Source organism: Opisthorchis viverrini (genome assembly GCF_000715545.1).
Source record: "Opisthorchis viverrini unplaced genomic scaffold opera_v5_47, whole genome shotgun sequence".
Lineage (NCBI taxonomy): Eukaryota > Metazoa > Platyhelminthes > Trematoda > Opisthorchiida > Opisthorchiidae > Opisthorchis > Opisthorchis viverrini.
The window spans coordinates 783,475-796,989 of record NW_008751702.1 but is presented as its reverse complement, the minus strand read 5'-3'; the positions used below and the strand labels follow the sequence as shown (position 1 = coordinate 796,989).

Sequence of the window (13,515 nt, the reverse complement as noted above, 5' to 3'; positions counted from 1 at the left end):
ACCGGATTTATTGTATATATTTACATAAGTAACTTAAGAAAAGATGTAACACACACCGTTTATGCCTGATCGTCAGAGTTTAGGAGAGTAGTAAATCGACTGTACGGCTCTGGGAGTAGGGTTTTGCTCGCTCGCCATTTCACTGCCGGAATGCGCGTGCAGTCGCCAGATTTCTCTTCAAACTGGATGTAGCTGATCCAAAATTCTATTAACCGAAACAAAATGAGAAGTGAAGCAGATGAAGTTGGCTCATGACAGACAACAACAGAGAAACAAACTCATTTACGTTGATCTGCTAAATAGTGTGTACCCACTTTTGCGGTTAGTGCCATGTGCACGGGTGAACTAGCTGTCTTGTTCGTATTCGGTGGACAAAATCCGATCGCTTGGGTCTCGTATTCTCACTCGTGGTGAAATGGTCCAAACGAAATAAGACCATCGCTGAATCTGTTACGACCTCAAATGTTCTGACTGAACTCATGAAAACACTTTACCATATGTACTACTCCTTCAAATAAGCACTCGACTAAGGTCATTTTCCGGAAAGGAGGTCCTCCGCATCTCAAGATTTCCACACGTTTTGCAGAAACTAGGTGTGATGGCGTTTCTATGAGCAACGGAAGATGATTAGTTATGACCGTAGCATGCATTACTGAGGTTTGTGGGACCTGAACGGAATGTATGCCTCCACTTATCCAGCTATGTTATTTTCATTGACGAATAAAGAAGGAAAGAGAGAAGTACTCATCACCAATTGAGAACACAAGTAAGCCTAACTGGTTGGTTAGTGGTAGGCGGCTGCATAGAACAATGTCGTTTCAAAAGTTGATAAAAATAATGCAGGTATACCATGGAACTTTTGGTGGTAATTTTAATCGGATAAAATGGCCAAATAAACGGTAGGGCAAGGGTGGGGGCAGTATTCTACTGCAAACGAACGGGGATGGGTGCCAACTGGCTGATTGAGATCGATAAGGTCAATAAGGGTAACGTGAATCGAGAATGGACGTGTCCCGCAAGTAACTGGACAGCACAGTTCAAAAAGCAGGTGAATATTTGTGGTCAGCAGCCAGAAGTTCAAGTAGAAAATGCACCCGGCGGCATCAACTGCCAGGTGTGTTGGTAGCTTGGGTGCATTTGCTGTGTTCGGTTAGTAATGGGTGGGTGCGTCGAATCGGTGGGAAGACATTTTCGAACAGTGTTGAAATCATTGGTGTGATATTCTCCGTAGGTGAATAGGGACAGAGAACGATATGGTAGCGATTATATTATCTAACTTCTTAATGGGAATTGTGAAGCCTCAGAATGTTTGTTAGGGGCTATCATGCTGTTTTGTTTTCCTTTCCTTCGTTATGATTTTCAGCGCTGCGGAAACGGTCAGCTATGGAAAGAATGACGGTGAGGATGGAAACTGATGACTGTGATGGAAACGACTCTTCTCCACACACTCCAACGAGAAAACCCATCACAGAATAAAGGTGATCGTAGCCTAGTTCAGCACACCCGAATTCAGCGGTGGGGTTTATCAAATAAAGACATCTTGTAAATCGTCAAACAATCCTCACCTGCCTTTGGACTGCTTGACAAGTCGACTAGATTTGGAATTAAAATATTCATCCAATACCCACAGTCGGCGTGGCCACGCAATGGCCAGTTTACAAGCTCCAAAAAACAGCACAAATCCTAAGCATTAGATGCACATAAGTAGTATATATATGTATATACAGAAGGGCACAAAATGATCCAGTCCAGAGTATGTACTACGATAGAGATGCTTCCATAGGAGAATCCTTGTCACCCAGATTGAAAAGTACCTTGTGCACACGCCATTCCACATTCAAAGCTGCGGCTCTGGTTGTTCAGTTTGAACATCCAGTGAAAACTCGATGATGATGTGGAGGTCAACAGTGCCATCGAATCAATACGAGGACGCACCTTGGAGGAAGGACTTCAGAGTTTAAAGATTGGCCGGCCATCACCCTGCGCGTGGAACTGATCATACATGCACACAAGTGCTTCAAAGTATGGTCAAGATTACATTGTTAGTCCCAAGTAGCAAAACATAAGACCACATAAAGTGAAATACCAAGCTGAGGAGAGTGCGGGGTCGAGTTACAAACAGGTTTTAATGTGGAATGCACTCATTTGCAAATCAATTTGGTTTTCACGAGAGACTCAACTGAATCTCTCGTTTATGCTATTCTACAACTGAATGCGCTGCACGCAGGCCGCCTCACGATTCAGTTGGCACGATATTCGAGATATCGCAGTATATTTTCATATAGGAAACTACTCACGAGGTTGCTGAAAACCCTTCGACAGCCCACGACCGGTTTCGCCTTTCTTAGGGCTCATCAGGTAGGTGGTTTGGAATTTTCCCAACAAGGCAGGCTACGTGAGGAAAAAAACAAGAGAGCTGGCCACTTTGCAGGACTTGAGAGAGAACAGCAACCTACTGTACCGAATACGAAGTAAAAACAACGTTTCGATCTAGGGTTACTCCAGTCATAAAGTGGATGGCGCCCCATACGCCGCTCGTATCGTGTGTACTCTGGTACCGGAGCACTAAGTAATGTGGTTTCACGATAAACAGGTAAATGTTATGTTAGGGAAAGAGAAACGCATACAGTAAAACCTACCAGGGCTGAGATGACCCCACGGAGAAGTGGCTAGTGAATCCAACCAGGCCCTGGTTTTTTGTTCAGCTTCTGTATCCTTATACCGCAATGACCGATCCGGCATTATCTCTGTGTCCATCTGGCCCACGATAGACCACGAAACGTTGAGGGAATGCAAAAGTAAACGAATTCGGAGAAGGCCAACCGCTTCTGGGATCTGAGGGTTGATAAATCTGAACTGATCTCCTTTCATCGGACCGTGTTCGTCCTTCATAAACCAGGAGTTCCAAAGATCCAAGGCAACTGACAGTCCATCACGTAAAACGGTTTCATAGAGCTGAGTTGTGTAATTAGTCAAACGTTTCCGCAAGTCATCGTCGCTAGACGAATTGGTCTGAGAAACAAAAAAAGGCATGCGTTTGAATAAACTTACTTCGAAAATACGCAATATATCATTACTTGGCAACGAAGCGCAAAAGCCCTCGCCAGTTAATTTAGTCGGGTTGATAGTTGGATGGGTACCACTGGGTGAGATTAACCAATGGCTAGCGACCCTGACAGGTGTGGTTATGCTAAGCAGTCAATGGCGATTTTAAATGAAAGCTCTTGACTTTACTGCGTAGCTTCCCCACTACCTGCTACATCGGACGAACAATAATTGGACGTCAATGAACCGATTGGATAGTCGCTTTCATCCCTTATTTTCCATAACTGCAGTAAACGAAGCTGTAGCATCTGGAACCACGGTACTTCGGTACACGGCATGTAGCTAAAAAACTGACTGAATATATATCAGTTGATTGATATACTTAAGGAATTAATGAGGATAACGAAGATACCGAACAAAATTTATTTTCTGTGATTGGTCCCTTTGGCTGAGACGAGCTCTTTCGACTTCATATACTGAATACCCATGAACCCAGCAAGGCTGGTACGATTAAGCCTATTATCGATTGCCGAGATGACTAGGATCTGACTTTAATACCCGTAATTCTGCGCCTAAAAGAAATTTGTGCGACAAACTCACTGAGTTGAACATCAATTCAATTCTCAAGGGAGACTCAGATGAATCTTCGTTTATGATATTCTTCAGCTGAATGTGGTGCACAAAGGCCGCCGTGTTTCAGTGGGTATAATATTCGAGATAACACGTGGTCGAATAGTTTTCAGCAACCTTGTGAGTAGTTTCCTTTATGGAAATTTGAGCGACCTCTGAAAAATCCGGCTCCACAAACTTGTTTAACGTCATTCACTTGAGTCCATGACTCACTGACCCGTGCACCTCCCACCCCGCCCCTTAATTTTCTTTAGAGTATGTACCCGTGAGTTTTCGAACAACCTTCGCACGTGATTCCTGGTATTACAAATTTGTGGATATATATATATATACGTGACGGGAACTCAAACATTCACCCGCGGAAAAGAACCTTACGGTTGAACGTCATACGTGCAAGACCACAGATTGTAAATACTAACAGAAGGGTCGTGCCGTAGAATGAAGTCATGTGTCTCTTAGGTGTTTAAAAGCTACATGAACAAACTGTTGTTCAACCACGCAGAAGTTGCCTGTATTGAACTGTATTTCAAGTATTCCATCCGGGCCCTCTAGTCATAGTCAGGGGAGTTGCCTATGCGATCAAATTTGCTTATTATGGCCTTTATGCTGCCAATTCATAACTTGAACTCACTGGTGTCATTTAGATCTCACACAGAGTTGGGCAGAAGAAGCTCTTCGAAGTGTGCGACCTTCCGGATTTCAGATGACAAGACCAATCTAATGCAGCACACGAAGCGCCTGCGAACAAGTGTAATATTCGAAGCAGTCAACGGAAAACAAGACTCCCCAAAACAGCAAGGATAACTTACCTGTTCACTCGATGTTTCTCTTTGTTTAGGATTGTTTTGGAGCTCTTGTAACCTGGAGGATGTTGCAATAGAAAACCAGCGTGAGCGATTCGGCAAATGCATGACCGACTGTTGTTGAAGCCAGACTAAGTAAGCAACATGGTATCCGACTCCATTAGAGTACCAAGACTGGTGGGAGCCACCGAATGAGGGAGATTTGTAAAATCACAACTCACTTTGACAACAACCGGGTTTGTGTGGCATTATCCATTAAATTTGGCACAGCAGAAACAATCTGTTGCAGTGATTCGAGTGTCTTCAAGTCATCAGGCCACCGATCCATGACCGATTCCACGACCAATTTCAGCGCACTACCAGAAGTCACGAAAGTGATATCCTCAGTCACTTCAGCCATCTACGAACCAGATGAGGGATCACATATAAGCTAATGAACGAAGTTTATCGTGATACAGCTCGACTACTAGAGGTAATTTAGAAACTAAGTGAACATTCAGAGAGGAGTGCACACATGCTGACCTCCCGTAAGTAATTATCAGCGATTAGTGATGAAACAGTCCCCCGTAAGGGCCACCTCTTAGGCAAAAAGAAGCATCACCTCCCACAAATCAACAATGGAGTGATGTTTAAGGATAGTTTGTCGTAACGTCCGGAAACATTTTCCCCATAACTAAACAATATGCGCGTCAATTCTTTCCACGAAATCAATCTGAACTGAGACCAACCGTTTAGCTCAACTGGTGTGAACTTGGTTGTGCTCATTGGCAAAAAAGCGGAACGCTTTGAAGTGAAGGGTGAATGACTCCAGTATTCACGAGTAGCCAGACTGTCTGACCAAAGCAACATATAGACATAAAAAATCCCCCGATGAATCAACTTCACCTGTTAAACAAGTATAATTGAGTGGTCTTATGGTTGACAGTAGTCAAAAAGCCAGGACAGGAGGATGACTGTTCAAATGGGAGTGATGTGAGCGTGTATTTAACAAGTCCCACAACCATTGGGAACGAATCCAAAATTATCCCGCAAGCGTCTATGGTGCTACATGACTGGGAAGTTTTGATAGGCAGGCTAATCGATCGACACAACCAAGGCATGTTAATGGGTCATCGTTCATGGCGTTGGGCCTACCAGTCACATCAGTCAAGCGTGATCACGTCGTCTGTTCGGAATAGTTTGCGGATCAGTAGAGATACGCCCACTTCGAATGTCAGCTGCTCGGAGATAAAACCCCAGAACGGCCAAGAATATACACTACTGATAGGCTCCAATAAGAGCGAAACTCGAGTCCAGTGTTTATCCCTTTTGGTGTGGATTCTTCAGAATGATTGCGCCAGGACAGGAGGACGACTGATGTGAGCATGAACTCTGCAAATCTTTCAACCACCCACAACTAAGCTAGAAATGCCGATAAGAGGAAAAGTCTAATTTGGTTGGACATTTCGGGGACCAAATAAATCTCTCATCCTGGAGATCTTCGCAGGTACTTTTGTTGTTGAATTAAACACGGCCTCCTCTTAAGAAAAGCTCGTTAATCCTAAGAAGAATAAGTATTAGCTGCTACACCATCCGGGGAATAGACACTACAAGGGAAGAAATTCAGTCACCCGGCCCAGTAAGACACCGGCAGCGGATGACTTATACCTTGGTACCAGGTAGCACCAACCCTATAATGGCGGATAACAAATATGGCTTCAGAAATACACCCCAAATTCCAAAAAGGTTCATGTACACCCACGCTAATGCGTTAGATCGTAAAAGCTGTTTAGCTGAGGAACGATAAAACAAAACTCACAAATCGTGCATTGTCCTGAGCAGCTGCTTTTTTCAAACGCTTCAACTGTTTTCGACGTTTTCGTAAATTGTCTGCATCAGTCGGCAGATCAACGTCTCCTTCCACGCTATGATCCATTCGATCCATGACTCGTGTTTTGAAGAAGTCGGTAGAACATGCTTCCAGTTTCACCAGTTCAAGATGGAGCAAATTACACTCAGGGTTCAACGCGATACCCTCTGTGAGTAATCGTCGGGCTTCACGAATGGCCTCCAAGCACACTCGGTCCCACACCAGGCGCCGATCACGAGCCAGATCCATTGTCGCCTCACTGAGCTGTAATTTGGTCTGACCTGCAACAGGAAAAACACGTTAAACAGCGCATGATCGGCCTTGCGAACTAGAGCGAAACTGCAAGCTGGTCTCAATGTCGCTCTTCTCCTTTTGTGTTTGTCATTTCTGGACAGTGGACATTAGTAAGCATAACTTCAGTGTGGATAGGTACCAACAGATAGGACTGATTAACGAAAGGGACAGAAAATAAACTTGACGAAAGTGGTGGAATTAGCAGATGACTTTTGGAGCGGATTTTCGAGGCCAGTGTAACCCGGACCCCAAACGAACAGTCTGAAGACTGCCTGCTACTCCAGACAGACAAGAATGAAAGACACGACCGCATCGAACATGTGAAACTACGTAAAACATGTGGACTACTTCTGCTATCATGTAGACAAGATATGAAACCGTCACTTGGTACGCTTCCAATCACAGATGACAAAACCAGGAAATCCAAACACAAAGTACTATTAAAAGGTCGTTGACGTGGCAAAGACATACGACGTGAAGTCACTATGCAGACGTTGTGAAACGAGGTGGGTTAGACACCGACTGAACATAAACAGAAATAGGCGAAAAGTTAAGGCTAGGCTCCAATCAAGAGTCTTTCTACGTCACAAAGAGACTAGGTGTTATCGTCGTGGGACGGTTTGCATGAGTCAGGAACCCACTACACCGTACTGAAAGATTCCGATCCATAGTACTGAAAGCTTGGTTAATTGGTGGTTTGATATACTGGGGGTTGCAGCGAGGCTGCCGAACACAGGTATGTTTCCCCACCATTCTTCCTACAAATACTGGAAGAAACTTAATAACCAGAGCCGAGATAACCTTGTAGACGTTTAACAGCACTCAACTTCCATAAGAGTTATATAGACGTAAACATCGATACAGCCTAGTTAAACAAGGCCAAGCACTCACGGAGATCGGAAATTACAGTTTCGATCTTCTTTTGATCCGTTCTGTTCACATATCGAGTCAAGGCTTGCAGTTCAAGTTTCAATTTTTTGTGTTGCTCCTTCAACTGACTCGTTTCGGTTGACAGCTTTCGCATGTTCGAACGGATCTTGGCCGTGGTGTTTTCCTGCAAACAATACGCTGCCGCTGAAGCCCACAGCCGAGGCTCTGTTCGACCATGCACTTGAAGCAGACGGTTCCACAGACGAACAACAGATATGTGACGACCAAGGATTTTACAAAACTCGATAAACCGGATCCATACATCGATACGAGACTGAAACCGATAACACAGTTGCTAAGGTGAAGTTTCAATTTACAGGTAGGAATCCGGAACTTACGCGGTGAAGCCGCACAAGGCGTGAGATAATAGATCGCTCGATTTTATCCAGGAATCGGCGCTCACTCGTTTCCTGTCGAGCAGATCGACAAACCCAGTTGTATGGAACATATGTGCACACTAACCTGACGACGGAATCGGAGCAGCTTCAGTAGGGTGAGCTCTGTGGCAATGTATGCATCGAAGTCTAAAACGCGTTTGTTTCGCTTCTGCAAAGCGTATTCGTGTTGTCTGCGTTTGCGGATTATTACGCTGAATCGAAAGAAGAAAAGTGGGCATAGTGGTGAGACAAATTCCAACTGGAAGGATTCAGATAATGCGATGCGTAAAGTATAACTACACTATCTGCAACATAAGCTATACGAAAGTTTTTGAGTGAACCATAGATAGACAAGCCTCGTGACTCGGTACGAAAAATAAGTGAAGCTTATTTACAGTGCATCATAATGGAAACTATTCAGTTAGACAGCCATTTAGAGAACAGAGTTCACCGCTCAAACTGGGTTCCGTGTGACTGTGTAAGTCTTGTGCCAATTTAAGGAAAGGTTGTAGCACATATAATAAAAAACAAGTCTCCATTCTCCGAAGCAATTCGAACAGAATGATGCTACAGAGTGAAATAGCGTTAACCTAACCGGCACATCATCATCATCACTATGGACAGCATGACATCATTGTTCAACACTGAGACCCCGTACAAACATGATTCACTTGAAATCCATATTGTGAAGAAGAAGAAAGGTGGACGGGGAAGGGGCTTAGTGCTAGCTTACGACAATCCTTCTGAGGTACATACACCTCCAGACACTCATTCAGGCAATCTGGATAGAAGCTGACAACAAGAACACCACTGGCCTTGATTGGCAGCCATATCTTGAAACGTTCCCAACCAGGCAGAGTGGGGACCACGCGGTCCTGATCCTGTGAGGCGAGCGGCACCGACAGCAGCCAGGAGTTTCGTAATCTCTTTCATAACCTTCTGTCAATTCAAGGGTTGGTCACCTCTCTGGGAGTATGATGAACCACCAATGAATCGAATTAGTTCCAGTGATTTTGCCAAACGCGGCGAAATTGTTGAACACACATCGCGGTGGTTATCTACACTCTCCAAAGCCTTCACAATTGCCAGCAACAAAACCTCAGTACCCCATGATACAAACCCCACATTATCAAGCATCCAGCAATATAGTGAACACCTCTTAAGCGACCCTATGGTTGCGTATACTAAATGTATGACATCTCTAGACGATTTTGCTTGCTTCTACAAGGTCGAATGGACGGGCAGTACTCTAAGTCATGATTGAAATCTGCCGCAGAAATCGAATTACGCTACTAATGCTAATCGCGAGATCAAGTAGGAATGTTTAGAGTCCAACCTTTCTTTCCAAAAACTGTTGGCAACATCTGAAAATGAAGTTCACTCCGAGGATTTCTACTCACTTGATTTCAGACTTCCTGAACAATTTTGCTTTTTTCATGTACAGAACCTCATTTAACGAATTCTCTAGGTTCCTCTCAACTGCCTCCGCCATGGCTAAAACAAACAAAAAACCATCTCAGAACGTATGATACAAGAATACAGGAGGAAATGGAGACGAAAATTTGTTTCATGCCAAATTAGATTATGTGGTGAATAATAGGAGCTTTGGAAACCATCATTCATAAGAAAAGGCAGACATTGACGTGAATCAAGGGTCTTCTTATCGGAAATGTTTCAATGAGAAAGACCCCAATTGTCTTAGAATGAGCTTTTCACCTCACAGACATGAAAAAAATCGATGTGGACCATTCTTAGAACCGGATTTTGAGAAATAGAACGCTAACGTCATTAGCTTCAGTCTGTCAAGTAACATGGGTGCAGTTTGTACTCAACAGGGCAGTCGTGGTCATACGGACCCGCCATACTGTAGTTCGAACACGCCTTTGATAGGTGAGATCCACATAAGCACTGACGATTTCATATGAAGACGATCACTCCCAGAGGGGAGAAACTGGGGAGGACGTTTCGTCTACAGACTCCACCAAACTAGAGGTTGATTAATCTAGTGAATAGTCGTGGCAACGTTCACACGGATAAAAAAACATGGAGGTAAATACTAAGCTGTCAGGCAGAATTCCACACGGATCCCGCTTTATCGCTCGCAGTCAGATGCTGCTACGGCCGAGAAGCCTATCCCACGCAAGAATGACCCAAAACTCGGGATGCTCACCGCTCCGGCATAAGGCCGAGATCTGATTGGTCAAAAGTCTGGACCCAAAAGCCAACCATGACCCAGCATTGGCCAGTGCCGGGTGCCAATGCCGCATCCAGAACGCATCCAAATTTCCAGAAAGTTATTGCCACCTACGCTATATACATGAAACGCTGTACAAGTGTTCCTGACTTCGTTTTGGGCGTTGATATACCTTGTGCGCCTTTGGTGGTTGTTTTGACGTGAACGCAAGCATGGGAGGCTCAGACCGAGAACTAAGCTGAGAAAATTACCGTTACTACATAGCGGAAGCCAGGAAGGAACAGAGAAATGGTTGACCCAGGAGAGAGAGGCTCACATGTATCAACGTGGAACGAACTGGGTACGGGGTCTGATCTGAAGCTTCTAATGACTTTAAGTAGTTTAGTGCAGTTGGTAAATCAAGAGAAAAGTCAAATAAATTACGGTGATGACCTAGCAGCGATTGGAAAACTTGAGGTTGTGTTTTGGCCGTTGTGAATGTGGTGGGAGATGTATCTTCAATATGTGCAAATAAACGGGAAGCAAGACAAACGTCTTATCGCTTTTGTGTTTTACTTTGTTCACTGGCTGGAGAAACAAACGTTCAGATCACTCTCGTGCAACCGGAGCATCTGCTCAAGTGGTTAGAGCGCAAATTTATCGACCGTGAGGTCTGTGGTTCGAATCAGACCTCCGCCACTCGACTTCTCCTGTCTAGGCTTGGGCAACCTGGCAGTATGCCAGCCCTCGTGCTTCCTTCGGGTGGCATAGCAGCTAGGCACCGGAAGGGTGCTACAGCTGAACGCTTTCTTTCTTTCTTTCTTCTGCCTAAATTGTTCTGAACACTTGATTAAGACGGTTCAAATAATCAGTATTGACGAAGTATAAAGTAGGAATCTTATTCAAGCACGTGTGTTACATTTCATTTGATGGAATAGTAGGACAAGTTGTCAAAACAGTATACATGTTGCCACGTCTTTTTATCCCCTTTAATACTTCAATGGGTGCCACCACCAAAGTGAGCACTACCACCCCTGAAGTTCAAAAAACCCCGGGGGAACTATACGGTTCTCGCCTAAAACCACTAATGCTGTATTTCAAGAGTAAATATAAAAATCCGTTTTCTCACACTACAGTGCAGACATTTTCCATCCCCATTCATGAAAACAATAGCTTTGGGAAAAGCACCCAAAGTAACGGTCACTCTTTCTACATTAGAACAGCATGGGCAAGTGAGCTAGGATCGTCCAATTTCAGTGGACCGGTTATTGGGGATGCATTTGGCCTTCTACCATCTCGCTGGATGATTTAACTAGTTAAAGTACAGTCAGTGGAGACAGTGATTATGGGAAACTGAAAGCTTATATGCGACTACCTCGTAGATAGGTCAATTTTTGAAGCATACAGAAGTGACCACATACAGGTACCATAAACTCAGTATCTGATACAAAATTTGGCACCTTTGCATAAAGCAAAGCCAGAGAGTGCTTTGCTTGTTCTGCAGGCCACACGACCTGCAGTTTGATAATAGAAAGATACGGCACTCGTCACGCATCTGCACCTGTCCAGTAAATCAAATTCTGTGTTGAGTCGGTGTCCCCGACCTAGTCCCCCAAAGTGACTATATAAAGTGCGTTCAGTAGGGACCTACCCTTCTTTAAAATTGCACCTGTGGCGACGGACAGCTTCATGTGTACTTAACGCCTTTAGTACGTCAGCTCCACTTCGGTGGATCTGAAGCATTTGATAGCCTTTCCAGTGCGTGGTCAGTCACGAGGTCTAAATGGAATAGAGATCTTTGGTGGATCTATTCTGAAGTAGGCAATGCTCGAAGAACTCGTCCGAATAGCCTCATCATTCCATTCGTGTACCCCTGTGAGACAAACAGCTCCAAAGGGTGTTTTAAGCGACTGCTGAAAGAAGCCTTCAGGTCCGGAAATACTAAAGCGTCAGCTGTTGCGTGCATCAGTTGCTGTGTGAAAACATGATCAATACAACCGGAGTCAGGACGGAATCAAACCCCTTCTTTAGTGTGGGCACTCTTATTCATTCAAACCCACGCATGACGAAACTTGTGAGTTGCAGTATAAATCACGAAAAGTTTGATCGGGTAGAAGCAAGACCATCTTCGGACAATGTATATAAACAGTCTGATTCCGGGGTTCCGTTTCGTTTCAGCAGCTTCCATTTTGATGTCAATTAGGATTCCAAAGGCAAGTACTAATGTCTATATTTGCTGTTTTCTCAAAGCGCTTCATCGTTCATTGTTAAATCGCTTTTCGTCCTTTCAGCTGGTGATTTCAAAGTTTTGGATGAATAAAGTCCATCTTCTGGGTCCCTGATCGTCCTCATTTTTACCCTGGTTGTCGGCGCCCTCCTTACCCCATCAACACAAGAACCAAGACCTGGTGTTGTGTGATATTTAGGGGTGGCTAGCTCTGGGCAAATAAACCTAACCATCCCACCCATGCGTCAAGGCTTGGGACAAGTGATGAAAAAGGGCGCTATATTTTCGGCACATGAATTTACTAGCATTGTTTTCGGAAAGTGTGGGTATAGGAAAACACAATAAGAGAGAGCCTTCTCCATTTTTGAGGCGAAAATTAACAAGGCCCCTTCAAGGAGTGCTTAACAGTTTTTTTTTCATCTTTTGTCGCATGCCGAGTTAATCGAAATGAGATAGTGTTCTAGCAAAATATCGATTTACGGGAGAAACACTTTTCTGGGGCATAGGGTTCCGCGTCGCTAAATCTCAGAGATGCAGCCTGCAACGCCGTTGAAATATCATCCCATGGTCTCGCAAGGTGAGACATGGAGCGGGTTTCCCTCGATGTAATTTGATGATCACCTTGCTAGTCGGGTGGAAAGTTACCAGTAGATGGAAGCGAATGGAGTTCGAACAGGCACGAATGTCAGGGTATAACTCTGGAGGGTCACTCCAACATAGACAACAGTTTCTCAGATTGTATCGTCACATACAGACATTAACGAAGTGATCTACCTAGATTAATAGTTATGACACGGAGGTGACATTTATGTCTATTTCGCTTGAACGGCGCGTTGGGTCAGTGCAAAGGCACGTAGGTGTTGTATAAGTATATAGGGCAAGAGATCCATTGCCATTCTGTACGTCGTGTGCAGACATTGGACAGACCACCTAGTCGCTTTTCCTTTGGAGAAAGTCGACTAAGGCATGTTGTTTAATTCGACCAAAGTTAACATACCAGATTTTGCCGTTGGGCGTATGTGCAGCAACAAGTCTACCTTCCCCAAGAGGAAGGAACGAGTCAGAAAAGGTCGATCCCTAAAGCTGATCAACACGGAATTACGTATTGCGTCGGAATACAACTGGAGCTTAACAACAGATGGACGCGGCTCCTGCTGCAGGAGTGAGATATTTATGCATGTAGCCTA

General features: G+C 44.4%; 1 protein-coding gene across 1 annotated transcript; it reads right to left on the bottom strand.

The window, feature by feature from the left end:
• On the bottom strand, positions 1-9,420 carry T265_03292 (hypothetical protein; the record flags this gene model as incomplete). Its single annotated transcript, XM_009167738.1, has 9 exons — positions 1-205; positions 2,640-3,012; positions 4,485-4,536; positions 4,700-4,878; positions 6,277-6,608; positions 7,513-7,825; positions 7,890-7,961; positions 8,014-8,140; positions 9,329-9,420. The coding sequence occupies 9 exons, from the start codon at positions 9,418-9,420 to the stop codon at positions 60-62; spliced, it is 1,686 nt and encodes a 561-aa protein (XP_009166002.1).
• Positions 9,421-13,515: the final 4,095 nt, after the last annotated feature.